At 44.6% G+C, this 26,839-nt stretch overlaps 1 protein-coding gene across 5 annotated transcripts in view; it reads left to right on the top strand.

Annotated features, from left to right (window-relative positions):
* Positions 1-26,839, top strand: part of kcnip4a (potassium voltage-gated channel interacting protein 4a) — a gene marked incomplete at both ends in the record, with an annotated part of 256,584 nt that overhangs the window by 180,850 nt on the left and 48,895 nt on the right. Inside the window, one exon of one of the 5 annotated variants that reach the window (XM_083639761.1) lies at positions 10,213-10,381. The exons of the other annotated variants lie outside the window; for them this stretch is intronic. Within the exon in view, the coding sequence (XP_083495887.1) occupies positions 10,270-10,381 (112 nt within the window). Of the gene's footprint in view, positions 1-10,212; positions 10,382-26,839 lie in introns of those variants that run through there. 5 annotated transcript variants of the gene reach the window in all.

Here is a 26,839-nt window from a genome sequence, read left to right as displayed (position 1 = left end):
GGCATCTAGTCTGCTGGAAAGCCAAAAGAAGAAGAAGAAGAACAAGGCAGGCTTGGGGCGGACCATTTTGCTTGGGGCAGCAGCAGCTAGAGGGACCATTTATGGTGTAACACACAACACACAGGTGATAGCAAACAAAACAAGACCGGTGATAGCAAAATGCCAGGAGCAAAACAAAAGTCAGGATGCCAAAATCGCAAGGCAAAAAAAAAGCGGGAGCAGGCAAGGGCTTTAGACCCAAATAACAATCTGTTAACACACTTTTTTCAGTCAGCTCCGAAAGCTGCAGCGTTGATATGAGTAAAGCGCGTGCGGGGGAGGGGGGGCATAGTGGCTGGACCCTTCCAGGGGCACTGCCATCTCTCTGGGCGGCCCTGATCGGGCGCACTGATTCCGCCTTTTTCCACAGTAGCCTTTTTTGTGTCTAAAAGGCAGGAAGTAGCACACAGGTGCAACCAACACATTAATGAGGGCCCCAGCACTGGAACACCTAAATGGACTGGAAGTTGGGAACCCTCATTAACCCCCGAGATGTTCTATAAAATGTGACAGGGACTGGTAAGTATTTAGTGATCCTAAAACTGTTGTTTGTTATATTGAGTGTAGCCTCGCAGTAGTAGCCAGCCATAGGTAAGTATCTATGTCAGGGGCACAACTCTTCACAAGTGGTTAAGACTGGACTACCCCCTGAGACCAAAACAAAATGCGTGACAGACTTATGAATTGACCAATCATGGACCTCCTTATTTGCGTGATGCAACTTGTGGGCCGGCACTTTTTTAACGATTCATCAATGCATGCAGGGAGCCGCACTTCCGTTATAGCCCAGCCAATCAGATGCTTGCGATGCTGACTTGTAATTCAGACCTGACCACGTGAGACTATATTGAATGTGTTCTTCAACATTTAAACTTGCGTGATATGAAAAAACAAGTTTACAACTTTTCTCTCTCCCAAAAACAACCTTTTATCTTGCTTTTATCTTGATTTCACGGTTGCCACGGGGAAATGATCAGCATAGAGGAAGCACGTTTACGTGATTATTGGCCCTCCAACTGTGATTGCAGAGAATCTGCAAAGGTGCTTTTCTCATAATCTCGGGATTACACTGAATGAATGGACACACTGACAGGGAGCCATCAATCCCCTTATGGAGCTGAAAACAGTTCAGGCAGAGTTTCTTCCCTCAGGATCAATGCTCTGTGTGTGACTGTGTGTGGCAGGAAGAGGTGAGAGTTGGGGAGTTGCATAGTCCCGCCGCACGCGTGCAGTGCAGACCATGCAGCGTGAGTGAGTCTACAAAGTAAGTCCTCAGTAGCGGGCTCACCCCATGCCACCGCATGGTTGATCGCACCTGCAGCTTCCCCCAGGGGGTTGCCTGGGTTCATAGCTCATAATTGCCAACCCTCCTTCACAGGTGGCGGCGCTGCAGGAAACATGACAGGCTCATTTTAACGCGCCGTCTTCCAAAACACAACACAAGCGCTTAATGCTGATCTGCACGCCTGAGCAACTTGGCTGCAGGTGTCGACTAATTATATATCAGCCTCTTGGACCCTGAGCTGAACAACGGCACTATCTCTTCGTCACCTCTGCCGATCGGCGCCGCTGTGATTGATGACGGTTACAATGAGACCAACTCCCCGCCTCCCGCGCCCCCCTCCTCTCTTGATCCTGTACGTTCACAGTAGATGCCTCCAGAAAGATAACAGCTGTCCAATAGCTAATGGAAAATGTTGCTCTCCCCGGGGGCCTCTTTGCCACTATGAATGTGGAGAAAGCTAATAAACAGCTCAAATTGGTTACGTTCACAAGAAAACTCTTAAATTACTTTTCCATCTGTGGTGTTTAACTTGTTTTTTTTATCACGATTTACTGTTCCAGAACGCTTGCCCTAATAGTCCCAGGGATTTGGAAGGGAATTATTAAAAAAGTGCTCATATCATCATCAGCTAGTGCAGTGGTTCTCAACCTTATTACACCAAGTACCACCTGAGAAATGAGTTGGCTCTCCAAGTACCACCATATGACCGACGTTAAAATACAGTCTATTCAGCTGCACAGTTTACGCAGGAGGCACATTTATTCCTAATAACATTATTTATTGTTAACTTTTGTCAGCCACAGCCACAATGTACAAAGGGGTAGCACCAGGGCCGTGGCCAGGGATTTCGGGCCCCATGAAAGGATATCACATCGGGTCCACGGATCCCGCCGTCCGAAGGGCGGCGTTGGAAAATTTTGGCCATTTGAAGCCCAATTTAGAGGAATATCTCATTTTAAATGAGAGAGTTCCCCAAACTTTTGAGTAGCCAGTCAGATTGAAAAAGTAGCCGGATCATGTTCCAGTGGTCCTTTTCCCAATTAATAAATAAACCTCAAATATGTATCGATGAGTGTGACAATTGAAATAATACAAATAAACATTCTTATAAAGGCCCAATGCTCGATTTAATTATAAATAAAACAATATCCATATTGCAAAACACAAACGGGCAATGTATATTTTTAAGAACAAAGAAAATACTAATAACTGTATGTTTCCCACAGGATTTGGGGAGATTGTGGTGGGTAGACCTTGCTTGGACCCTCTTGGGGGGATTATCAAAGCCTGTGTTGAGGGTCACACAAACAAAAATGCACTCTTGAAGCTAAATAAATCCAATATTAATTAATTAAATATAATTATTTAAATTTTTTACTTCAATGTAGAACAGTCATTTCTTACACATGAGATTACTTTTATCCTTTTAGTCATAAAGATTATTGAAAGATATTCCATATTCCAGACTGAAATGTTATAACAGAAGTAGAGTATTGGCCAGAATGACATGAACATTTGGACACTTATTCAGCGGGTATCTTGTATGTTGCATTCAGGTGCACTGTAAAAAAAAAACACACCAGTGGTACGCGTACCATAGGTTGGGAATGACTGAGCTAGTGTGTACAGAGGCGATGGATTCAACTAAAGCATTGGAGATGAAATCTGTGGGGACGGCAGTCAGCAGTGACGTTATTTGCATATTTACAGATGGATTTTCGGTTCCCTGCCCTCTTTGTTCCGTCGGTCCCGGTGCCTTTCATGACGAGGCAAAATGCAGCCAGTGTTGTTGGGGACATTGATTCATTGACCTCTACTGCTGCTGGCTGCGTCCTCTGTGTCCAGTCTGTGTCCAGTCCGCCCAGACAAGGAGCGATAAGACCCCCCCCCCCCTCCTCCCCTTGCGACTACTGGGCAAGGAAAGAGCCGGAGGCAGGTGGCAGCCATGAGCCACGCAAATATGTCATCTTTCCCCCAAATCGATGTCTATTGGTCTACAGAGGAAGAGGGACAAAAGGCCAGCAGGTTTGTCACTCAGACTTACCCTGTTCGCTACACCGATAAGGAATTTCCACGGAGGAATCGTGACGTTCCCGGCCTCAATGTGGCCTGACATTTCAGACCAAGTCCTTTACTTTGTGAAAGCCTTCACTGGAGACATGATGGCATGTGGGGATTTGGGTGGCGTTAAGCTGTCATGAAGTGACTGGATGTTTTTGTGCCGTCGTCAAACGTTCCCCAAAGCATTTCTTATCCCTTAAATGGTCTGGTTTTTTTTGGTCCTTATTAACACATTTCTGTCATTCATGGTAGTTTTTCTTGTTTCTGAGGAAGTTCTTCACAGCATGTCCAACAATGCAGAACATACACTACAGCAGAACTAACAGACAATTTTACCCTTTTATGTTTGCAAAAATAAAATACACCCATCTTATCAGCCTACTGTAAATCAAAAAATGGTGGTGCAACAAAGAAAAGCATCCCATCCCCCCAAATGCAAATGATGTGGATTTCCAAATGCAATGTTTGTGTGCAGGGAAAAATATTTTGTGCACAATAGTTGAGGAACCAAAACTTAAGAGAGAAGTACAAAACGGTGGCGGACGAGTGCTCCATCCAGACAAAGCTGGACAACTGTCTGTGATGATTATTTTTTTAATCTCCACCCTTCTCAATATTTGAAGTGTATTGAATTGTCTTTCAAATTCAAACGGCTACCTCTCAGTGCCAATTGGGGCCGCCAGCGAGCACTTTGCCTAGTGCAGCACTAAGGTTGAAGGCTAAACCGAATAAATCACATTTTGATCTTGAAATATTAATGCTTTATAGCTGCAGTGAACCAAAATTCAGCAAGAAGCACAGCAGCTCGGGCAATGTAGCTCCATCGATAGAAAACATGATTTTGTTACCACTGGTCTCAAAGCAAGCCTACCGTTATAGACCATCACTGAAAGGGCAAACCCTCTCAAAACCTTGAAGGGCAATTTCTCAGAACTTTGTTTCACAGCACAGCAACTTTCAACACTTTCCTCAGATTTCAGTTTGTGATCTTCTGCAAAACTGTTCACAATTTATGTGACGTTAATGGAATGGAATGTAGGGTGTAATATCTACCTCTTGTCAGTGGTGTTGATAGAATCATGGTTCAGGGGTCTCAAACTCACGGCACAATGCACCTGAACACAACATGCAAGATACCCGCTGAATAAGTTTCCAAATGTTCATGTCATTCTGGCCAATACTCCACTTCTGTTATATGTTACTGTATATCGTCTGTCCAGAAAAAAAAGTCACTTAAGCAACATCAGCCTTTCAGCCAACACAGTGGCAGAGCGGATTACTGAGCTGTCAAGTGACATTTATGATCAGTTCTAATTCTAGCTGGAGTTCCAAGGGACAGTTGAAAATTAACACTGCCTAATTTAGTAATGTGCATTGTTCCTAAAAAAAAAGAAAACAAAGTCCCTCAAATAAACAAATAAATTGTTAATGTAAAAAATAGATTGTCCCTCAAATAAATGAATAAATTGTTAATGTTGAGAATTCGAATGGTTGCATTTTTCTCTCTTTTTTTTTAAATACATGAAGTGGCCCCCTTGTGACAAGACTGGACACTCGGCGGCCCCCAGGTCATTTGCGTTTGAGACCCCTTGATAGAGGCTGGACTGATGGTCCTCATATCACCTGCCTGCCTCCTTACTCCATGTTCATGTCTTCCATAATGTATGGGTTGAATACAGTATCTCTGTGTTGGGAGAGTGTATGATCGGGTTCATCATTCATCCCTCCATGTTTTATTAACCATCAGGGGCCGTTTGGAGAGCCACGCCAGAGGCAAAGAGAGCCAAGCCAGAGGCAAAGCTTCCAGCTGGCTTTGGGATCTTTGGCTGTACAGTAACTCAGCCAAGTCAGTGAAGCCACTGGCCACTGTATACGTACGTGGCTTGAATGTGATCGTCTTTGTGATGCGGTGCACGCGCGCGCGGCGGCTTCACTGATGTAGTGCCAGTACGCGTACGCTGGCAGCACCGCGGTGAGTTTGATGTTAGCAGCCCGCGAGACCACGATGCATCTGATGAAGTTTCTGTTGGAAAAACAGTGCGAAGGTCCGCCGACACATTGTCATAGATGGAGTCTGTTTGATCATTCTTTGGGTCGAATCCACAGTCCGTCCACATGGGAGTTTGGTTGTATTAAATGATTGCCAGAGCTTTTGGCAAACAAGATCTTTGATCAACTTAGCATTCTGCAGCAACAATGTTGCAGATTGGCTTTTACCTCCTCGAATGGATTTAACGGGGTTCTTAGCAAAATGAAAAATTCTTTAATTTCACAATATTAAGTTAAGTTAGCACATAATAAGATCATGTAACTTAAGAGTAAAAAAAAAAATACCAAAGTTTTCTCTCATTATCTCTCCCTCATGTTTGGACAGCTGTTGCAATTCTGTACTAAATACCTAGAAATTAGACGGTGGCTCAGTGGTTAGCGCTGTTGCCTCACAGCAAGAAGGTCCCGGGTTCGAACCCCGGTCCGTCCCAGGTCCTTTCTGTGTGGGGTTTGCATGTTCTCCCCGGGTTTGTGTGGGTTTTCTCCGGGTGCTCCCGTTTCCTCCCACCATCAAAGACATGTATCTTTGTTAGGGTTAAGACTCCTGTCAGTGGCCCTGACCAAGGCAATGGCAAAATAACTGGAGTTGGTCCCCGGGCGCTGCACTGCGGCTGCCCACTGCTCCTAGTTCTAGGAAGCTTCCTAGTAGAGGATGGGTGTATAAGCATTCACATTCATAGTAGTGACCTGGAAAAAAAACACACACACACACACACACACACACACACACACACACACACACACACACACACAGAGGAAATACTGCTACCTCTCTTACTCTCACACAACAGTAAGCTGATCAACACACTCATTTCAGTATTTCATTACATTGTTGTATAAGAACATGGACTTCAATCTATTTTCACAACAGCTCGCTCTCCCTCCCTCTCTCTCTCGCTCTCTCTCTCTCTCTCCCTCCCTCTCTTTCTCTCTCTCTCTCTCCTTGCTGCAACAGCACAAAGATGCTCCTTGAGATGATCCCATCATCATATTTCACCAGGTCCTCCTATCTATTCAGCGTTATTGTCTCAGCGGGGTATTTTCACATGCTGGAGATGAGCTTCACACATACCAATGAGTCGTCACAAGGCCAGGGCCCATTCAGATGAACCAGGATGTGTCTGCTGAACATCATTTTCTTTGTCCAACAGCAACAATCACTCATGTGGCCAAAAGATTAAAAGAAATAAGAAAAAGGGAAACAACATTTTTCACTCTCTGTTGTTCAGAAAGCGGATGGATTGAATTGATGCATGTGTGGAAAGTGGGATTATCCATTACAGGAATAAGCCGCTTCACTTCTTGCTTTTATGAAACCCACGAACGCAGGCCTGATTGTTATTATTGGACAATTTATCATTGAGCGAATTGATTAGGCGGTGAGTCACCGTTTCTGTCACGGTGCCGGAATAATGTACTTAATATGTTTGTTGTATGTCAGTGATGTATGGCTGACGTCACTATGGGAAGGATAAATCGCTTGAAAAGAATGGTCTCTCCGAGTCTTTGAAGCCGTTGAAATTGTGATGACGTCGTTTCAAATTAAATTTGAAAAGGCGTGACGGTATATTTTGAGCTTTTTTGTTTGATGTCGAGTGTTAGTAATTGATAAATGAATAGCTTTTCTGTAAATGAAATGCAGGTATTTCAGATAGTTGTGGTACATTTTCGTTTCGTTTGGATGTGATTTGAAACTGTGACGAAGTGGATCACCTCTAGTTGTTGATATTGATAACCACGTCTCCACAGGGCCAGTAGATGGTAGTGTTTCCACTCCTTTACTACAAACACACTGACCACATGAAAGTCTCTCTCTCTCTCTCTCTCTCTCTCTCTCTCTCTCTCTCTCTCTCTCTCTCTCTCTCTCTCTCTCTCTCTCGCATAATGTTGTTTATCTACCAGCCCCAGGTCTGAGCCATATACAAAACTGTGGACTCCATTGATCAGGTTTGTTAACCATATCTCTCTCTCTCTCTCTCTCTCTCTCTGTCTCGACTTTATAAACTTGATAGCAATCAGGACACCTTGCACTGTGCATCAAAGGCTTTTTATCTGACCGCCTTCAAAGAGTCTTTGTACACGACTCCCGTGTGATGAAATAATTTTGAATCCTGGGAAGGTTGTGTTTTATCTCCTGCACTTTTTTGTCTATGTATATAAATGAAAATGCAGATCTAGACAGCAACTTGTGTCTTTTGAAGTATGCGGACGACATGGCCTACGGTGGGTTTGTTTAAGTATAATACTGTCCATCATCAACCAAAGTTAGCAGCAGTCTCTCAGGCGCAGGCTGGTGAAATGATTCATAGCAGTACTTTGAGTGTTTTTCAATATGAGACTGAGTCTGAGTTTTCAATATAAAATTTGGTGAAATGATTTCAGTGAGTGTGTCAGTCATTTTTGGGTCTGGGTTTTCAATATAAAACTTGGGGAAATGATTTCGGTGAGGGTATCAGTCAGTACTTTCTGAACATTTTCAGCACATTTGAACAATACCGTGGTAATACTGATGATAACCGTGATCATTTTGGTCACTATAATCGTGATTTTCATACCGTTTTATGAATTCTTTATCAACATGTATTCTAACCCATGGCTGAGGAAGTTTTTAAGTGTATCTATGTCTCTGTGAAGCCAAAAGTCTGCGAAGCCAAAGACAAAGTGGACAATAAAGATGTCTAATCCAATCTCTCTCTCTCTCTCTCTCTCTCTCTCTCTCTCTCTCTCTCTCTCTCTCTCTCTCTCTCTCTCTCTCTCTCTCTCTCTCTCTCTCTCTCTCTCTCTCTCTCGTCCTGTGCTGTAGTTGTACTCTTGATCGCTCCACTACATCTCAGTGACATTGGATTCCTTTTGAAAGAACTAGCTGGCTCCCTGAAGACAATCAATTACGGTACATTTAATGACCGGGCATGATCAATAGGCTTTTTCACCCCACTCTCCATGTCTTTACGTTTACGTGCGGGCGTGTGTGTGTGTGTGTGTGTGTGTGTGTGTGTGTGTGTGTGTGTGTCAGAGAGAGGCTGCTTAGACAAATGGACCCATCCACCAAGACTTTTATGGACCAATATGGCGTTGCCCAAGAGGTCTAGAGAAGAAAAAAAAATCAGCAATCACTTTGGCAGGGATTTTAAAGTATTTACCGGTAATCAATTTCTTGTACATATTATTTTGTATTTTGTTGTGTGACTGTCATCCTATTCTAATGTACTGTACTGTTTTAAGTGCCTGCATTTTTTTCAAGGCACTTTGCAAAAACTTTACGTTTGGGGAAAAAATACCATAGAAATAAGCTAGAAGTGCAAGGCCAATTTTGCTATGATATGCAAATTTTTGTCGGATCAGATCCGCTCCCAAATTTAATTGGTTCTTCTCCTTGGCCCAGGGTACACAACCATCCAGGAAGTCTCATGAAAATTGGCTCAGTAACTTTTCCGTAATCCGGCTAACAAACAGACAAACAGCACGGAAAACACGGCAGATGTAATTATGAGCATTGTAAAAATGACAATGAAGTCGTCAGCACTCACAAATGAGTGTACTGTATATCACTGTTTTAATGATGCTCAGGAAAGCCTCGAGCTGAAACACGTCCGTTTTTTGGCTGCTGTGCGTCATTAAAAAACAGTGATTTACAGTACACTTAGTGCTGACGACTTCATTTGTTATTTTTGTCATTTTCGGGCCGGCACCCGTTACACTGTAAACACTGCGTGGGTTGAGCACGCCACTTCTTTCGATTAAGCAAATTCTGAGTATTGGGAATTTGCAGCATTTCCCCCGTTGAAACAAAGCCTCTTCTCAGCAGCAGTTTGGAAGATTTATTGAACTCATATCATCTGAATTACAATGAACCCCTATAAGAATGCTTTTTACATAGCATGATTGTACAAGCTATTGTTGTGGCTGTCCAGTCTGCTTTTCATACTTTTGTCATACTTTTTCTATGGAATGCCTGTGTTTTGTCTTTGTTGTCACATCATCTTGCTCTGCAATCGGTCCTGCAGCCTGTGAGAATAGATTTTGGACGATGCCGCGAGCGCACTCACTCAACACTGCACTGCCATAACGTACTGTACATTCTGTTAACTGTTACAGACAAAGATTCAGGACTGTATTTTGCGCTTCGAGATCTGCGCTTCAGTGTTTGAAGTAAACCGTTGTGTTTGAGAGGCTGGGCATCCTCTCTCCCACCACACCTCCCTCCCCCCTCTGTCCCATATCCCCTCCCTCCGACTCCCTCACTCATATCCACTCCCTCTCATCTTCCCTGCCTTTACTTCGCAGTGTGGCAGCGTGCCTGAGAGAGAGAGGCAGACAGAGAGCGAGAGAGAGCCGCAAACTGTCAAAGAAGAACAGAGTTCGCTCTCTTTTACCAGCTCTCTCTTGTCTCTTCATTTGGGAGGAGAGGAAAGGAGGAAGAAGAATTGAGATCATCAGCCGTTCTGTCTGTTGCACGTTCTCCCTCTCGGAATCAGCTTTTCTCAAATCTCGGTGACCCCTCGAGACCAGAGCGAAACTTCATGACTTGGGGATCGTCACAAACCTGAGACCTATCGTTTCATCGTACCGCCGGTCCGGCTTCTAACCCCCCGTCCCATCCCCGACTCGACCCAGACTGGATTTAGGGAGCGAGGAGCGGGCGGCAGGCGGTTGCCGCGGGGCGCCCGGCCCGTGCGTGTGGGCCGGCGTGGCGGTGGAGTGGGTGCTGGGGAACTGGAGCGCGGGGGGGGGGAGCGGGCGGGGGTCCCGAGGGCGGGGAGCCCGACTCGGGGTCGGGCTCCGGGTTCGAGTCCGGGTATGGTGGCGGGACGGAGTGGGCCGAGGGAGGCGGAGCAATGATGAACGCCATCTGGGAGACAGAGGGGCTGCAGACGGTGGGCATCGTGGTGCTGGTGTGCGCGTCGATCAAGCTGCTTCACCTGCTAGGGCTCATCAACTTCTCCGAAGGTAAGAGACACCGGAGGAGAGGTGGAGAGAGAGAGAGAGAGATAGATAACAACTGCAACCAAAATGACTTGCTGATAGAGAGCTACAGCTTATGCAAATTTCTGTCATTCTAATTAATTCTCAGCTCAAATTATTTCCCATCTTTTTCCAGCTTTTCTGTCGCTTTGATATAACAAGGTTACTCCTTTGTCGCCAGTTCTCCTTTGCTACACACGTGAAGGTTCTTGGCAAGTTAATTGAGTTCGCCATACTAAAGCAGGATTGGCTCAGAGATGTCATATTGTGTGAGATGAAGTTCTGAAAAACCAGAAGATGTGACTGAAGTGTGAGGAAAAGAGATGTGATGTGATGAGAAGGGAGGAAGAGCTTGAGCAGAACTCAGGAGAAAGTGATGGAGGGGGGGCTCAGAGAGCTTTGGAGAGCAGAGTTATGATTGCATTTTTCAATTATCTCTTATCGTTGGTTCAGAGACCCGAGGAGATTTGTGGTTATGAGAGAAGTGCCTCTGTCATGTTGAACTCCCTCTGAGTTCGGCTTCTCTTTTCCGCTGAGGACTGTGGGTGTGGTCCCTCCTCCTTTGTGTACTGTGTGTGTGTGTGTGTGTGTGTGTGTGTGTGTGTGTGTGTGTGTGTGTGTGTGTGTGTGTGTGTGTGCGCGTGTGCGCGTGTGTGTGCGTGTGTGCGTGTGTGTGTGCGCGCGCGCGCGTGTGTGCGCGTGCGCGTGGCCTCCATGTGAACAAGTACATATGAATTTGTTTGGTATCAAAACTTTTGTCAGTGGTAGAGATTAGGGTTGCAAATTGTAAGCACGTTCCTGAATCGATCGGTAATGTTAACGATCAATCAATTGGTTAATTGTAATTAAAATACCAAATTTACCAAACAATGCTAAATGCGTTCTTTCCTCAATCAAACGCTTTATTTCCACAGCAGCAACATATTGAATATTCTCACAGCATTGCATAGCCTTATGAAGCATATAAAAACATAGAAGCCTAGATGTGTCGGCTTTAAAGGATATATATATTTTCTAAATTATGCTTTAAGCCGCGGGCGCTGCATATACGGTACTATACAACTCCCTGTAAACTGTGCGCTGCAGCTCTTCCTCGCAAACACAGAATCAGTGTTTGCAGGTGGCATTATTTTCTCCTTTTGGTTCACTTCGGCCCACTTATATTAGACCCGGGATGACTGCCTGGTCATAGTTCTTGCGGCGGGCTGGTGCGTCCCCTGGCGGTTCATTGAAACATACTTTGAAAATACACCTTTTGCTGACAGCTAGAATGCAATATGAGACTACTACACATTGCTTGATAGTAGATCGAGTAAATGTCACGTGTTCGAGCAAATCCATAACAAAAAAATTAACCAATCTTCGATTAATTGTGAACATCCCTAGTAGAGCTGCTTTTGCTATTGTGCAAGCCTTTGAAGAGAGTTCCTTTGGCGAGTCTGTGTGCACCTGTGTGCATGTATTCAAGTGTCTGTGTGGCTAATTGCACAAGTTTACTTTGTCTGCATAACGATCCCTCCATCTTGCCTCTTTACTCCCAATGCAATCATAAAAGGGTCTAAATTATTACTCCAGGTCCTCTCTATACACACACTAGGAGCAATGGGCAGGCGCAGTACAGTGCCCGGGGACCCACTCCAGTACTTTGATCAGGGCCACAGGAGTATTAACTCACAACATTTGATGGTTGGAGGAAACTGGAGCACCCACACAAACATGGGGAGAACATGCCAACGCCACACAGAAAGGACCCTGTGACAGAGCGCGGTTCGAACCCAGGACCTTCTCGCAGCGAGACAACACTGCTAACCACTGTTTGCGCACTCAAGGGAAACCGTGCCCCATCGTGTGCTACTAAGTAAGGGCACAGCCAGGCTGGCCGGTCACAGATTGTGTCAGGCCTAAATCAAGTGTTTAGCTTGGCCCTGCCTCAGTTGTCTCATTAAATAAAGTAGAGCAGCATAGTAAGCAGTTTGCGCTTAAACCGTGCCGATCCATCAGAGTTCTGTTTGGCAAGCGTGCTTTATCTCCTACAGTAATTAGGATGATCAATCAAACGTCCCCAATGCTGATTCCTACTCAGAGACACCATAAGTCAATACAAAAGTGATATGATTCCTACTCAGAGACACCATAAGTCAATAGAAAAGTGATATGATTCCTACTCAGAGACACCATAAGTCAATAGAAAAGTGATATGATTCCTACTCAGAGACACCATAAGTCAATAGAAAAGTGATATGATTCCTACTCAGAGGCACCATAAGGCAATAGAAAAGTGATATGATTCCTACTCAGAGGCACCATAAGGCAATAGAAAAGTGATATGATTCCTACTCAGAGGCACCATAAGGCAATAGAAAAGTGATATGATTCCTACTCAGAGACACCATAAGGCAATAGAAAAGTGATATGATTCCTACTCAGAGGCACCATAAGGCAATAGAAAAGTGATATGATTCCTACTCAGAGGCACCATAAGGCAATAGAAAAGTGATATGATTCCTACTCAGAGGCACCATAAGGCAATAGAAAAGTGATATGATTCCTACTCAGAGACACCATAAGTCAATAGAAAAGTGATATGATTCCTACTCAGAGGCACCATAAGGCAATAGAAAAGTGATATGATTCCTACTCAGAGACACCATAAGGCAATAGAAAAGTGATATGATTCCTACTCAGAGACACCATAAGGCAATAGAAAAGTGATATGATTCCTACTCAGAGACACCATAAGTCAATAGAAAAGTGATATGATTCCTACTCAGAGGCACCATAAGGCAATAGAAAAGTGATATGATTCCTACTCAGAGGCACCATAAGGCAATAGAAAAGTGATATGATTCCTACTCAGAGACACCATAAGTCAATAGAAAAGTGATATGATTCCTACTCAGAGACACCATAAGTCAATAGAAAAGTGATATGATTCCTACTCAGAGGCACCATAAGGCAATAGAAAAGTGATATGATTCCTACTCAGAGACACCATAAGTCAATAGAAAAGTGATATGATTCCTACTCAGAGACACCATAAGTCAATAGAAAGGTGATATGATTCCTACTCAGAGGCACCATAAGTCAATAGAAAAGTGATATTTTATTATTGTATTAGAAGGTGGTTGGAAAAAGCTGACCCCGGCTTAAGGGGAATGTTTAGATGGGTTTGTTAATGATGCTGGATTGGTCGTGGTACGTTTTTGGAGGGCACGTGGCGATGATGTTTTCATTGTATTTTTTATGGCACAATTCAAACAGGATTAAAAAGAGTACCGTCTCTCGCCGTTCACCGCCATTCGCTGGTTTGTACGTTGAAGCAGGAAGTGACGCTGACTTTGGATCTCACTTGGCCAATTCTCCCTGTTAACTCATTCAGGGCCAATGACGTCTTTGACGTGTTATCAGGAATAGCCCAGAGGGCCAATGACGTGTTTGACGTGTTTTTGTTTTTATTCGTGCAGCGCATAGTTAAAACACTTCCCCAGCCTGTCACATGGTATCAGGTCCCTAAAACCTCAAAGACAACCGACAACACGCGATCAAACACATACCGCAGCTGTTGTTTTGAAATTGAGCAAGAGGAAAAGCAGAAAACGGATAAGGAGCTTGCCTTGTGCAGACAGGAGAAACGCCATTGAAACGCCCCTCGCGCGCTGCAGGAGCTGGTCGCTTTCCTGTGTGCCAGCCGGAGAAAAGGGGAGAAAGTAATCCACAGATGCGTTTGATCATCGGAGGAATGAGGAAATGATCGATCAGAGGGCGGTGAGGAGGACGTGTTGAATAGCCGAGGGGAAAACGGGAACGATCAAATAGCAGGCAGGATAGGACAGTCAGGGAGACATGGACGAGGACGGGTGCACCAGAACAAAACAAAATAAACACACGGCAGAAGCGGCAGTCAGAGCAGCCCGCTGTCTGTTCTCAAGAGCTATTCAGTTGGTTCATGAAATCGCTGGGCTGCGTGCCCTCCAGTGTTGCTCCTGGCCAATCCCGGCGCCACAGGGCGTGGTTATTGCTTATCCTATGTGGGGTTAGAAATCACGCAACGAAGGGGGATCGTGTGTGTGTGTGTGTGTGTGTGTGTGTGTGTGTGTGTGTGTGTGTGTGTGTGTGTGTCTGTCTGTCTGTCTGTCTGTCTGTCTGTCGGTCTGTCTGTCTGTCGGTGTGTCTGTCTGTCTGTCTGTCTGTCTGTCTGTGTGTCTGTCTGCACACTCACTCACACTGCTGTATTGTTGAATGTAAAAAAAAAGCACTTCATGTGTATATATATATATATATATATATTTATTTATTTTCATTTGTGTCATAACGAATAGTATTTACATGTCTGATGTCAATACAGTTCAAAATAAAAGAATTGAGAGCGAGTTCTGCTTGAGAATGTGTATTTTACAGAAATTGACTTTTCTCCTGTTTGTCATCTCAGAGAGACCTATTGGGTGAAAACAGGGTGTATATAAATGGATATAAGTAGAGTACAGAACATGCTAAAAGCTCACTTTTTTTTCCTGGTGAACCCAGAGACGTACATCTTCATTTTGAGGTATTGCAAATCACTCTGGTGCTAATAGATAATTTACTGTGGGTCTTGAAAGATGACCAACAATTATGAAAATCTTTGGCCTGTGCTAAATATTGGCAGTCCTAAACTGGCCATGAATGAGTTAAGCTGTCCTGGTCGTTGCTCATTCCCTCTGCCAATATGGGGAGAGTTGTAGACTAGCACCTGCTTCCTCCGATAGATGTGCAGTCGCCAGCCGCTTCTTTTCACCTGACAGCGAAGCGAACTTTAACCAACAGGACGTAGCACGTGGGAGGATCACACTCCAGTCCCCCTCCCATCAAACAGGTGTGCCTGTATGCGGCCCTTGTGTTGGTAGGCAGGGAATCGACCGCTACACTAGCCGGACGCCGGGTGTTTTCATTTGATGATTTATGCTTAATTTGTGGACTTGGTGCGCAGCGCGGTGGTTTACGTGCTTCAGTAAACAGCGGTCAGCAGTTCACTTCCTCCCTTCTACGCTTTCAAATGTAGCTGTCATCGTATCGATCCGTTGCCGTGGCGCGGTGACAAAGACATCAAAGCCGGTGTGTCGATGTCATCGGCTCACTGATCTGATCGGTATTCCACACAGGAGTTTCACACAGAGTGTAATTGCCTGCAGAATATCTGCTATCTGAGCTTATGGTCCACCTGACAACCAGTCAATAAAAGGTATTGATGTCCTGCATGTGTCAACCAGTCATGTTCCGGAGAAGAGGGGGAGATTTCAACCCTGGGATTGTCTCAGGCCAAGCTCATTCATCCCGTTTTTGAGAAGTGGTCATGGAAGAAAACGGAAAAGCCCTTTAGGCGTTTGACATGAGCAGGATAATTACAGGAAATTAGAGGATTTTTTTTTTATATATATATATAGCGATCCATCTTTGTATGTTCTAACACAAACACGTTTTGCGGCTGTCACCTTTTGACTAAAAAGTTATTTTTTAGTCAAGTTATTTTTTATTTTTTATTTAACCTTTAGAGAAAATGTTTTGATGAAGCCACGCACTGTTTCACTTATAGAGCTGGACGTGTTCACATTTGAGTTGCTCAGCTGGACTGTAGAGTTTTGAACTGGCAACCTTTCGGATGACGCAAAGATCAGCTCCCGTTACAAAATGCTGCCGTTCGACTTCTAAGTGGAAAAAGAAAAGGTGATCACATAACCCCATAGGTCTCTCTTCACTGGCTGGCGTCTTCTTATCTCTTGCATCATCATACTCAAGCTACAGCACTGAGATTGACAAACCAGCTCTTGGATGTTCGAGATCTAGGTACAAAAACAGAGGCGACCGAGTGTCGGAAATTGCAACAATTTTGTCGTGTTTGCAGGCTGCGGAGTGTAGACTTCTTGTGCAGGTGCAGACTTCCTGTCCATAACCCTTTCCAGGAAGGTAAAGACGTTAGGCGCAGAGCTTACAAGAAGCAATGTATGGTTTAACCACAAAGATACTTTAGTTGAACTCCTGTTTAACCCGTTATGCATTTATGTTTATGTTATGCATTTTTATGTTTGACTATATGTGTATTGATGGAAAAAACACCCTGAAACAGGAAGTCTTTCTTAGATATAAGCAGACGTTGCAACATTGGGACTCAGTCTCACTCAACTTCGTTTGTCAGCTAACTGGGATCAGTCTGAGAGACGGGATTGGGTGCGGCTCATTTTCAATGGAGAATTTCCTACTCCACCTGTATTTCTAACAGGTCATTTTTGTAGCTTATTTCATTTATTTTTGTATCTCAGCAAGTTTTATAATAAATTATTTTTAAATTACAACTTCAATCATCCTAGCCAAATTATTGTGACGGCTCATCTTATTCCTGGGTTTCCGGGGAATCAGAACACGATACGAGCCTTCGCGTTGCTGCCACAGCTAACGTGTTCATATCAGAACTGCGCAGACACCCTTTAAGTCGCTGCTGAAGGCTCATCTCTTCTCGTTATCATTCAATTCAAGTTGAGCTTGACACCTCGACTTCATTTTATGCTGTGCCCTTATTCTTTTATTACGTTTATTGTTTTCTTTATTCCTATTCGTTACAAACTTATCTATCTGTCTATGCTGTTATCTGTAACCTGTTCAGCGCTCCTTTGTTCAACTGTGTGGTTGTGTAAATGTGTTAAAAACATTGACTTAACGCGAGACTAGCACACTTTAAAATCCAGGTTACTGCTGTGTGTGTACACTTCGACTTGGCTCCATAGAGGATGCATGCTGAGAGGTACTAGCACAGGTCTACAGACTCGACTGTAGCATCGACTTGCAGCAGCCAAAAAAGTTGTGGGCAACTGTCAAGACCAAGTAGAATATTCTAATTCACCGCAGGCGTCTCTGCCAGAGGCTTCTGTGTTGGGAGAAATATTACATCATCGTTGCATCAGACCTTGAACAATCAACCACACCGCCTTACTGTGGATGTGAGCTGAATCCTGATAAGTAGCGTGTGAATAGCCACTCTCTAATTGTATAGAATTGATGCATGTATGTACGTACGTACGTACGTACGTACGTAGTAGCAACTATCCCACGGCCAGTATTAGGATTTGGCAGAAGTTGGCTAAGTGATGGATCAGCTGCTGAGGCCTCTTGTTATTTATGTTTGGCCTTGGTTTTTCTGCAGTACTTTTAGGTGTTCATGTCCAAGACTGACTTTCTCAGATGCTTTGTAGCATAAAGCAAGCACACTAGGCACAATGCACAACAGCATGGCACTCACCCATACGTACTGTAAGCTCTTTCTTCTTTGTTTTTCTCTCTCATTAGCGCAGAGTGCTGAGCCAAGTCTCATAGCGCACAGACTAATCAGTCTGTCAGAAGATGATTAATATTTCTACAGTTCAATGGTACCACCCCCCCCCCCCCACACACACACACACACACACACACACACGTGTACTCCATTACACGAACAGGGAGCGAATGCTGTGTCGATTTGGACTCGCCGTACGCCATTACCGGCCGAGAGCACAGAGAGTGTCTTAGTGCAGATAACCATCTAGCAAGGGTTTTGTCTTCTCCCTGTGTCCTTGTTGGGGATTTATGGTCGGGCCACAGAGAGAGTTAGTGTCAGCACTGACCTGGGTGAGTTAGTGTCAGCACTGACCTGGGTGAGTTAGTGTCAGCACTGACCTGGGTGGTGAGTTAATGTTAGCACTGACCTGGGTGGTGAGTTAGTGTCAGCACTGACCTGGGTGGTGAGTTAGTGTCAGCACTGACCTGGGTGAGTTAGTGTCAGCACTCACCTGGGTGGTGAGTTAGTGTCAGCACTGACCTGGGTGGTGAGTTAGTGTCAGCACTGACCTGGTTGAGTTAGTGTCAGCACTGACCTGTGTGAGTTAGTGTCAGCACTGACCTGTGTGAGTTAGTGTCAGCACTGACCTGGCTGAGTTATTGTCAGCACTGACCTGTGTAAGTTAGTGTCAGCACTGACCTGTGTGAGTTAGTGTCAGCACTGACCTGGCTGAGTTAGTGTCAGCACTGACCTGGCTGAGTTAGTGTCAGCACTGACCTGGCTGAGTTAGTGTCAGCACTGACCTGTGTGAGTTAGTGTCAGCACTGACCTGTGTGAGTTAGTGTCAGCGCTGACCTGGGTGAGTTAGTGTCAGCGCTGACCTGGGTGAGTTAGTGTCAGCGCTGACCTGGGTGAGTTAGTGTCAGCGCTGACCTGGGTGAGTTAGTGTCAGCGCTGACCTGGGTGAGTTAGTGTCAGCGCTGACCTGGGTGAGTTAGTGTCAGCGCTGACCTGGGTGAGTTAGTGTCAGCGCTGACCTGGGTGAGTTAGTGTCAGCGCTGACCTGGGTGAGTTAGTGTCAGCGCTGACCTGGGTGAGTTAGTGTCAGCGCTGACCTGAGTGAGTTAGTGTCAGCACTCACCTGTGTGAGTTAGTGTCAGCACTGACCTGTGTCAGCACTGACCTGGGTGAGTTAGTGTCAGCGCTGACCTGGGTGAGTTAGTGTCAGCGCTGACCTGGGTGAGTTAGTGTCAGCGCTGACCTGGGTGAGTTAGTGTCAGCGCTGACCTGGGTGAGTAAAGCCTGGATTATGCTTGACGCTTTGGCCGGCCGTACGGAAATAAGAGACACGGAATCCGACGAGGAAACGTGTGGAGCTTGTATACTCTGTGTGGGTTTCTGCAGGCGGAATTGAGCGCGAGTCTTGAAAACTCCACTTTGTCCGCCCGTCCGCGTCCGCGTAGTTACAAAATTCGGCGTGCGCACGGCCGCTCGAAAACCATCCGCACGGAGCCCTGCGGAGGGGCGTTGTCTGCTGATTTGACGTCACTTTTCCGCGCGGACACTCGCGTTCCTCGCTGATGCGGAAAGCATAATGAGACCTTTAGTGTCAGCACTCACCTGTGTGAGTTAGTGTCAGCACTGACCTGTGTCAGCACTGACCTGGGTGAGTTAGTGTCAGCACTGACCTTGGTGAGTTAGTGTCAGCACTGACCTGGGTGAGTTAGTGTCAGCACTGACCTGGATGATTTAGTGTCAGCACTGACCTGGGTGAGTTAGTGTCAGCACTGACCTTGGTGATTTAGTCTCAGCACTGACCTTGGTGAGTTAGTGTCAGCACTGACCTTGGTGAGTTAGTGTCAGCACTGACCTTGGTGAGTTAGTGTCAGCACTGACCTTGGTGTTAGTGTCAGCACTGACCTTGGTGAGTTAGTGTCAGCACTGACCTTGGTGAGTTAGTGTCAGCACTGACCTTGGTGAGTTAGTGTCAGCACTGACCTGGGTGAGTTAGTGTCAGCACTGACCTTGGTGAGTTAGTGTCAGCACTGACCTTGGTGAGTTAGTGTCAGCACTGACCTGGGTGAGTGTTGCTGCTGGGATTAATGCCCCGTGTTATGGCCTGATCGTCTGCTGTAGTGTAGTGTAGTGTAGGCAGTAATGAACAGTCATGTGTGTGGTTGGTGCCTCCTGCATGAGTTGAACCACAGAATGTGTTGTTTGAAGGGGATGTAGGCACTAGTACAGCTATTGTACTTATATACATGATCACTACTACAACCACATACTGATTATACACCATTAGTACCTGCTGCTATGTCCAGTAATGGTAGAAAGCAGGTGGACATTACAGATGCAGCCACCATTGCCGGCTGATCGTTGACAGGCCGCTGACAGGGCCCATCCAGATTAAACAAAGATAACATACAAACTTAACTTAACATACTTAAACTTGACTTAAGATAACATAAAGCAAGTCCACCTATTAATAAACCATATAGATTAAGATGACCAGATTTCTGAAATGAAAATCGGGGACATTTCCAGTTCGGCAGTCAATAATATATAATTAAAATATCCAATATTATTATCTATGAAATAAAAAAGGGTGACACGTCCAGTTTCATGTATTTTGACCATGGTAACTGTTGGCTATAAAGGGGAGACTCGTGGTACTGGGTACCCATAGAACCCATTCTCATTCAGATATCTTGAGGGAGCCCTTTGAAAATGGCAACGCCAGTTTGTACTCTGACTTAGTCGCCCTCCCGACAAGCTAGCATGACATGGTCCAATGGATGTCTTAGGTCTTCTAGTCTCATATGATATACAGTAAGTAAGTATCCACCCTAGCTTTAAATATGTGCCCGCTGGAGCCTCTGAAAGACAGTTATGTCGGCCGCGGATGAAGACTTAGAAAATCGGGAACATGTTCGGGGACAGGTCTCCAAAAACGGGGACGGTCCCCAAAAATTGAGGACGTCTGGTCACCTTAATATAGATGTCCTTTGTTTCTTTAAAGCAATGCCCGTTATGGTATAGCAAAGTTCAGTTCTTTCTTTAGCATGGCAGCCTCCGGCACTGGGAGCACCAATTTACGGTGGCTGCAACTGTACTACAGTAATTGTTTTGTTTTCTCAACAAGTACTGCATGCCTCTAGTCTTTTCCTCTTTCAAATCTACACCGTAACACACTCGACAAGTACTGCACGCCTCTTTTCCTCTCTCAAATCCACACTGTAACACACTCAACAAGTACTGCATGCCTCTAGTCGCTTCCTCTTTCAAATCTACACCGTAACACACTCGACAAGTACTGCATGCCTCTAGTCCTTTCCTCTTTCAAATCTACACCGTAACACACTCGACAAGTACTGCATGCCTCTAGTCTTTTCCTCTTTCAAATCTACACTGTTACACACTCAACAAGTACTGCATGCCTCTAGTCTTTTCCTCTTTCAAATCTACACCGTAACACACTCAACAAGTACTGCATGCCTCTAGTCTTTTCCTCTTTCAAATCTACACTGTTACACACTCAACAAGTACTGCATGCCTCTAGTCTTTTCCTCTTTCAAATCTACACCGTAACACACTCGACAAGTACTGCATGCCTCTAGTCTTTTCCTCTTTCAAATCTACACCGTAACACACTCGACAAGTACTGCATGCCTCTAGTCTTTTCCTCTTTCAAATCTACACCGTAACACACTCGACAAGTACTGCATGCCTCTAGTCTTTTCCTCTTTCAAATCTACACCGTAACACACTCGACAAGTACTGCATGCCTCTAGTCTTTTCCTCTTTCAAATCTACACCGTAACACACTCGACAAGTACTGCACGCCTCTTTTCCTCTCTCAAATCCACACTGTAACACACTCGACAAGTACTGCATGCTTCTAGTCGCTTCCTCTTTCAAATCTACACCGTAACACACTCGACAAGTACTGCATGCCTCTAGTCTTTTCCTCTTTCAAATCTACACCGTAACACACTCGACAAGTACTGCATGCCTCTAGTCTTTTCCTCTTTCAAATCTACACCGTAACACACTCAACAAGTACTGCATGCCTCTAGTCTTTTCCTCTTTCAAATCTACACCGTAACACACTCAACAAGTACTGCATGCCTCTAGTCTTTTCCTCTTTCAAATCTACACCGTAACACACTCAACAAGTACTGCATGCCTCTAGTCTTTTCCTCTTTCAAATCTACACCGTAACACACTCAACAAGTACTGCATGCCTCTAGTCTTTTCCTCTTTCAAATCTACACTGTAACACACTCAACAAGTACTGCACGCCTCTTTTCCTCTCTCAAATCCACACTGTAACACACTCAACAAGTACTGCATGCCTCTAGTCTTTTCCTCTCTCAAATCCGCACGTAACACACATTACTGTAACAGCTTCTTGTGTGCACTGCACACAAGTCTTCTACGTGTGGCCACTGAGTGCCTTGCTCAAAGGCTGGCTGTAGTTGTTACAGCAACTATTCACTTCGCCTACCCAAATTTTCCCAGATGGATATTCAAACAGGCAGCATTGTGGTCAGGTCACACAAGCTTGCTTTTCTACCTCCCCAGGCTAAAGCTGCCCCCCGCCTAATAATCATCATAATTAATTTTATGCTTTGAAATGCTCTGATCTGGAGTCGGGCCACTTTTAGCCAAGCTTCACTTTGCTGGTTGCTATCAGCAGTAAACAGTCTTCGCAGTAGTCGACAGTGGAAATTCAAAATGACGGGAGGTCAGAGCTTCTGGGACTTGTCCGCTTCTCCGTCATGCACCACTGGAGGGCAAAACCAATGACGGGTCCAAACTAGAGTGTAAAACTTTGATGTTCCCGCTGAAACTCCTCGCTTTCAGGTGAAAAGAAGCAGCTGGTGACTCCACATGCGTCAGAGGAGGCATGTGAGAGTCTACAACAGGGGGTAGTGCAATGACCGGGCCCGCCTAGGCAGCGGGACTTGGCCAAGTAGAATCAGGGTGGGGGGGGGGGATCCGGAATAGATGTTCAAAACTGTGAGGTACGAAGTCAAACATGGTTGTTGATTTCTTAGGATAGAAAATGATGAAAGACCCTTACTGTTGTATGGTGGCATTCAGGTGTGCTGTAGTTTTTTTTTTTTACAAACTTTATTTAAGTTTTCACAGTATGTAAGACATATTATATTGAAATGTAATCAACATACTTAAAACCCCAATACCCTCCCCCACCCACATCTTCCCATCCAGGGTCATACTAGCTTTGTCATTAACGTTTGTATGACAGTTAGATAATATTCAGTCAAAGGATATAAATTCAAAGTGACTAATAAAAATAGACCAGGTTTCATAACATTTTTCTTTTGATCCACGCACAGTATATCTGACCTTCTCCAATTTCAACATTGACATCACTTCCTGAGGCCATTGCTTAAAGGACGGTGGTTTTTTTGCCTTCCAATTAAACAAAATGAGTCGGCGGGCCAGAAGAGAGGCAAATGCAATTGTATTTCTTTGGTGACCTCGGAGGCTCTCTTCTGGTTGGACTACACCAAAGATGGCAATGAGGGGATTAGGACTCAGTGTTGTGTTAGTTAGAGATGAAAAACACTCAAAAATTTGGACCAAAAGTTGCTCAGAGATTGGCAGGACCAGAACATATGCCCTAGAGCAGAGGTTCTCAAATGTTTTTCAGCCAAGGACCCCTTACAAGATAGAAAATATACCGGGGACCCCCTCATTCTGATTTGTGATTTTGGGCTAAGCTTAATTGTTTCCACGGTAACGTGCTCGACTTTTAATTTGATAGGTTTGTTATTAGAATGTAATCCATGAACCATTTTAGATTTAAAGCATAAACTATTTTCGTTGAACTATGAAGATTTTGCAAAAAAATATATATACTTTTTTTTTTTTACATTACATTTACATTACGTCATTTAGCAGACGCTTTTGTTTTGTCCAAAGCGACTTACAATATCACAATTTGTCAACAGTACAGAAAACCACTATGCAACACAATCAATGACAGCCAAGATATTTTGATAGACTAGCACCATGTAGGAAGTAGTTTGAGAAGGAATAAGTAACATGTAGCATTTTTTTTTATTTTTTTTACCTGAAAACTTTTCGCGGACCCCCTGGCAAAGTGCCACGGACCCCTGGGGGTCCGCGGACCCCCATTTGAGAACCACTGCCCTAGAGAGGCCGGGGCATGGTGGCACCTCGGGCATTCCGGGCTGACAGATGGATATATTTTGGATAATTTATCATTAGAGAAATACAAACGATGAAATATTTTAAATTGTATTAGTTTAAGTCTCACACAGAAGGATGAAGAATGAATTTGTGAAATAATGGTGTCCCATAGTTCTTCTGAGAATTTCTAGGTGTGCTGTAGTTCTGAGGTGCCTGTCATCGATCATCACTTCACCGCGGTACAGTAATAAAACAGGCGTACAGTATAACAATCACAATTATTTTTCATGCCCAGAAGGTGACTGTGCTAGTCAGAGCGGTCTTTACAGGTCGTTATGGTGTTGTTTGAAAGTAGGCCACCAGTTAGTCTCTTAAAACAGATGCGTTGGCTCACGCAATTTGCAAATGCTCCCACCTACCCGTCTGTACTTTGTGGAGGGGAAAGTTGGTCAAAACGGATCTAAGGCGGGACATCCGCTCAAGGCAGGACATCGGCTCATTTGCCCAATCACCTGCCTCGGTTATGTTTACACGTATCGTGATTGGTCAGATTAGATACCATCGAACTGAAGAGTTTTTTGTTTTGTCTTGGGAAGATGACAACTTCCCCTGGGCAAATTTTAACGACAGACTGTCTATGGAGCATTCGAAGATTGTGGAAGAGAGAGACTGGCTTGAGAGACTTGCCACCAGTGGGAGATTTGAAACACTGGCCCAATCCCAATTCTTTTCTTAACCCTCAATCTTAACCCTCAAGCTCAACCCTCAATCTTAGTAGCCCTCAAAACTAAGTGTTAAGGGCTATCTTGTGACTTTAAAATGGGACAGCCCTTAAAGGCAGATACGTCTTCAGACTGTGGGGGGCAGCAATATGCCAAAGCTCCGTCCAGTCTGTCAATTCAAAAGGAGACGAAAAAAGCATCCTTACAAATATTTCCTTGATAATATAGATGTAGAAATTACGATAACCATTGTATTATCTTAGTTTAAATGTCATTTTATGGATTTCCGTTTTGGAGCCTAACACATTTGTTGTTGCTAACTATCGATAGTCAGTAGCCGTGCTGGTCAAGCCATATTATTATTATATTATAACATTGTTAACGTTGTTACGAAATGCCATAATTCTCGGTGGTAATGTCGTTGTTGAGTTGTTTTGATCAAGATACAGCCTACGTGTAATGCAACGCACCACAAAACAAGTGGGGGCTAGAATGACCGTGCTTTCCGACGTGAGGGCTGGCTTGACTGCAGTTAAACACTGCAGTCAAGCCAGCCCTCACGTCGGAAAGCACGGTCATTCTAGCCCCCACTCGTTAGCAACAACAATTGTTGTTAGGATTCCAAAACAGAAATCCATAAAATGACATTAAACTAAGCTAATACAATGGTTATCGTAATTTTTACATCTCTATTAACAAGGAAATACTTAACTTTGTAGGGCTACTTTTTTCCTCCTTTCGCCGCCATCTTCCATCTGAATGGATCTAGCTGATGACACGCAAGGGATTCTGGGATCGCACTCACCGCCAAGTGTGGTCGTGGAAAATCTCAAAACTGAGGGCCGTAGAGCCCTCAAACTCGACCCTTAACTTAACAAAGTGAGAATCGGGACAGCACTAGCACTTCGCGGGAGTGCGCATTTTTGAGACTGAGGGTTAAGATTGAGGGTTAAGATAGGAATTGGGATTGGGCCACTGTAAAATATTGAAGCGTGTTCTTCATTTTGTTAAAGTCCCTGGAAACCAAAATCCACAAAAACCTTCTAACTATTAAATTTAGGGTCTTATGTGAGTAATTGTGCGCCTCAGAAAGTAGTTGACATTAGTTTCAACCCTAACCCCCAAAATCGCCACTTTTCTACAAGGTCTGGATTTCCACTTCCTCATTAAAGACAGCGGTGCGCGCGGTGCTAAAATGCATGATCTTATCACGTCATAAGATTTAATCGAATCACACACACGCACGCACGCACACGCGCCCGCACACACACACACACACAGTAGCGCTGTGCACTCGCAGCGGCAGAGATCTCTTCCTCATTGTCAGCATGCGCTGCCGCCAAGCAACGAGCGAACACACACACACACACTCCATCTCTCTTTCCTTCTCTCTCTCCTTCTCTCTCTCCATTTCCCTCTCTCTGTCTCTCGGAGGAGACCTGCTGCAGACGGGACACGCCCACACAGTCCGTGGGAGAAAAGACGGTCTAAAATCGAATTGATTCTCATGACTTTTGCCATGACTGTCAAACCTAAATTTATATACTTTGCGACGTTCATCATCGTTCAAATTTGGCTGGTGGCTTATTAACATAGGTTCCTGTGATGTGATGAACTCAAAATGCTAAATAATAAAGAAATTATTTCTGGTTTCCAGGGACTTTAACTCATTGAGTGCCAGCCACTTTTGGAGAACGGACGCTCCCAGTGCCAGAGTTTCAGAGCGTTTTCAGTGATTTCTCGAGGCCCACAGAATATTGTGTGATATTACTATGTAAACACTGAACACGCACAAAGAACGATGAGACTCTATTCTATCATCTGCAAAAAAAAGTTTATTGATCCCATTTTCCGTTCTTTAGTTATGAGCCGGAGAAGATAGCTTGATTTAACCAAAAACAGCAATTTTTTTCTAGAAGCTGAGATAATGAGCCTTTTGTGAAATTAAACATTTCAAGCACATCACTGACTCTGAAGCTAATCTTTTCTAATGTAGTCACACCTCAAAAATAATTTCCTTCAATAAAACAGTGAAGGCCAGGGAATTTTGTTTGGCAGAATAATATTTTTTAGCTGCAACCAGCAGCGCTGGCCCCTGCGTGTGCTGCTGGTTGCAGCTTCTTGCTGGTCTTGATTTGCTGCTGGTGGGCATCGGATATTCTGGCTTGCGTTTGTCAATCCTGTCCTGCTGTCTGGGTCTGTCTGGGTGTTGTGTGCTGCTCTGCGTGCCCCCCTTCCCCCCCCCCTCAACTGCAG

This window comes from Poromitra crassiceps, assembly GCF_964638095.1.
Source record: "Poromitra crassiceps genome assembly, chromosome: 7".
NCBI lineage: Eukaryota > Metazoa > Chordata > Actinopteri > Beryciformes > Melamphaidae > Poromitra > Poromitra crassiceps.
This window is presented reverse-complemented; position numbering and strand designations above follow the sequence as displayed.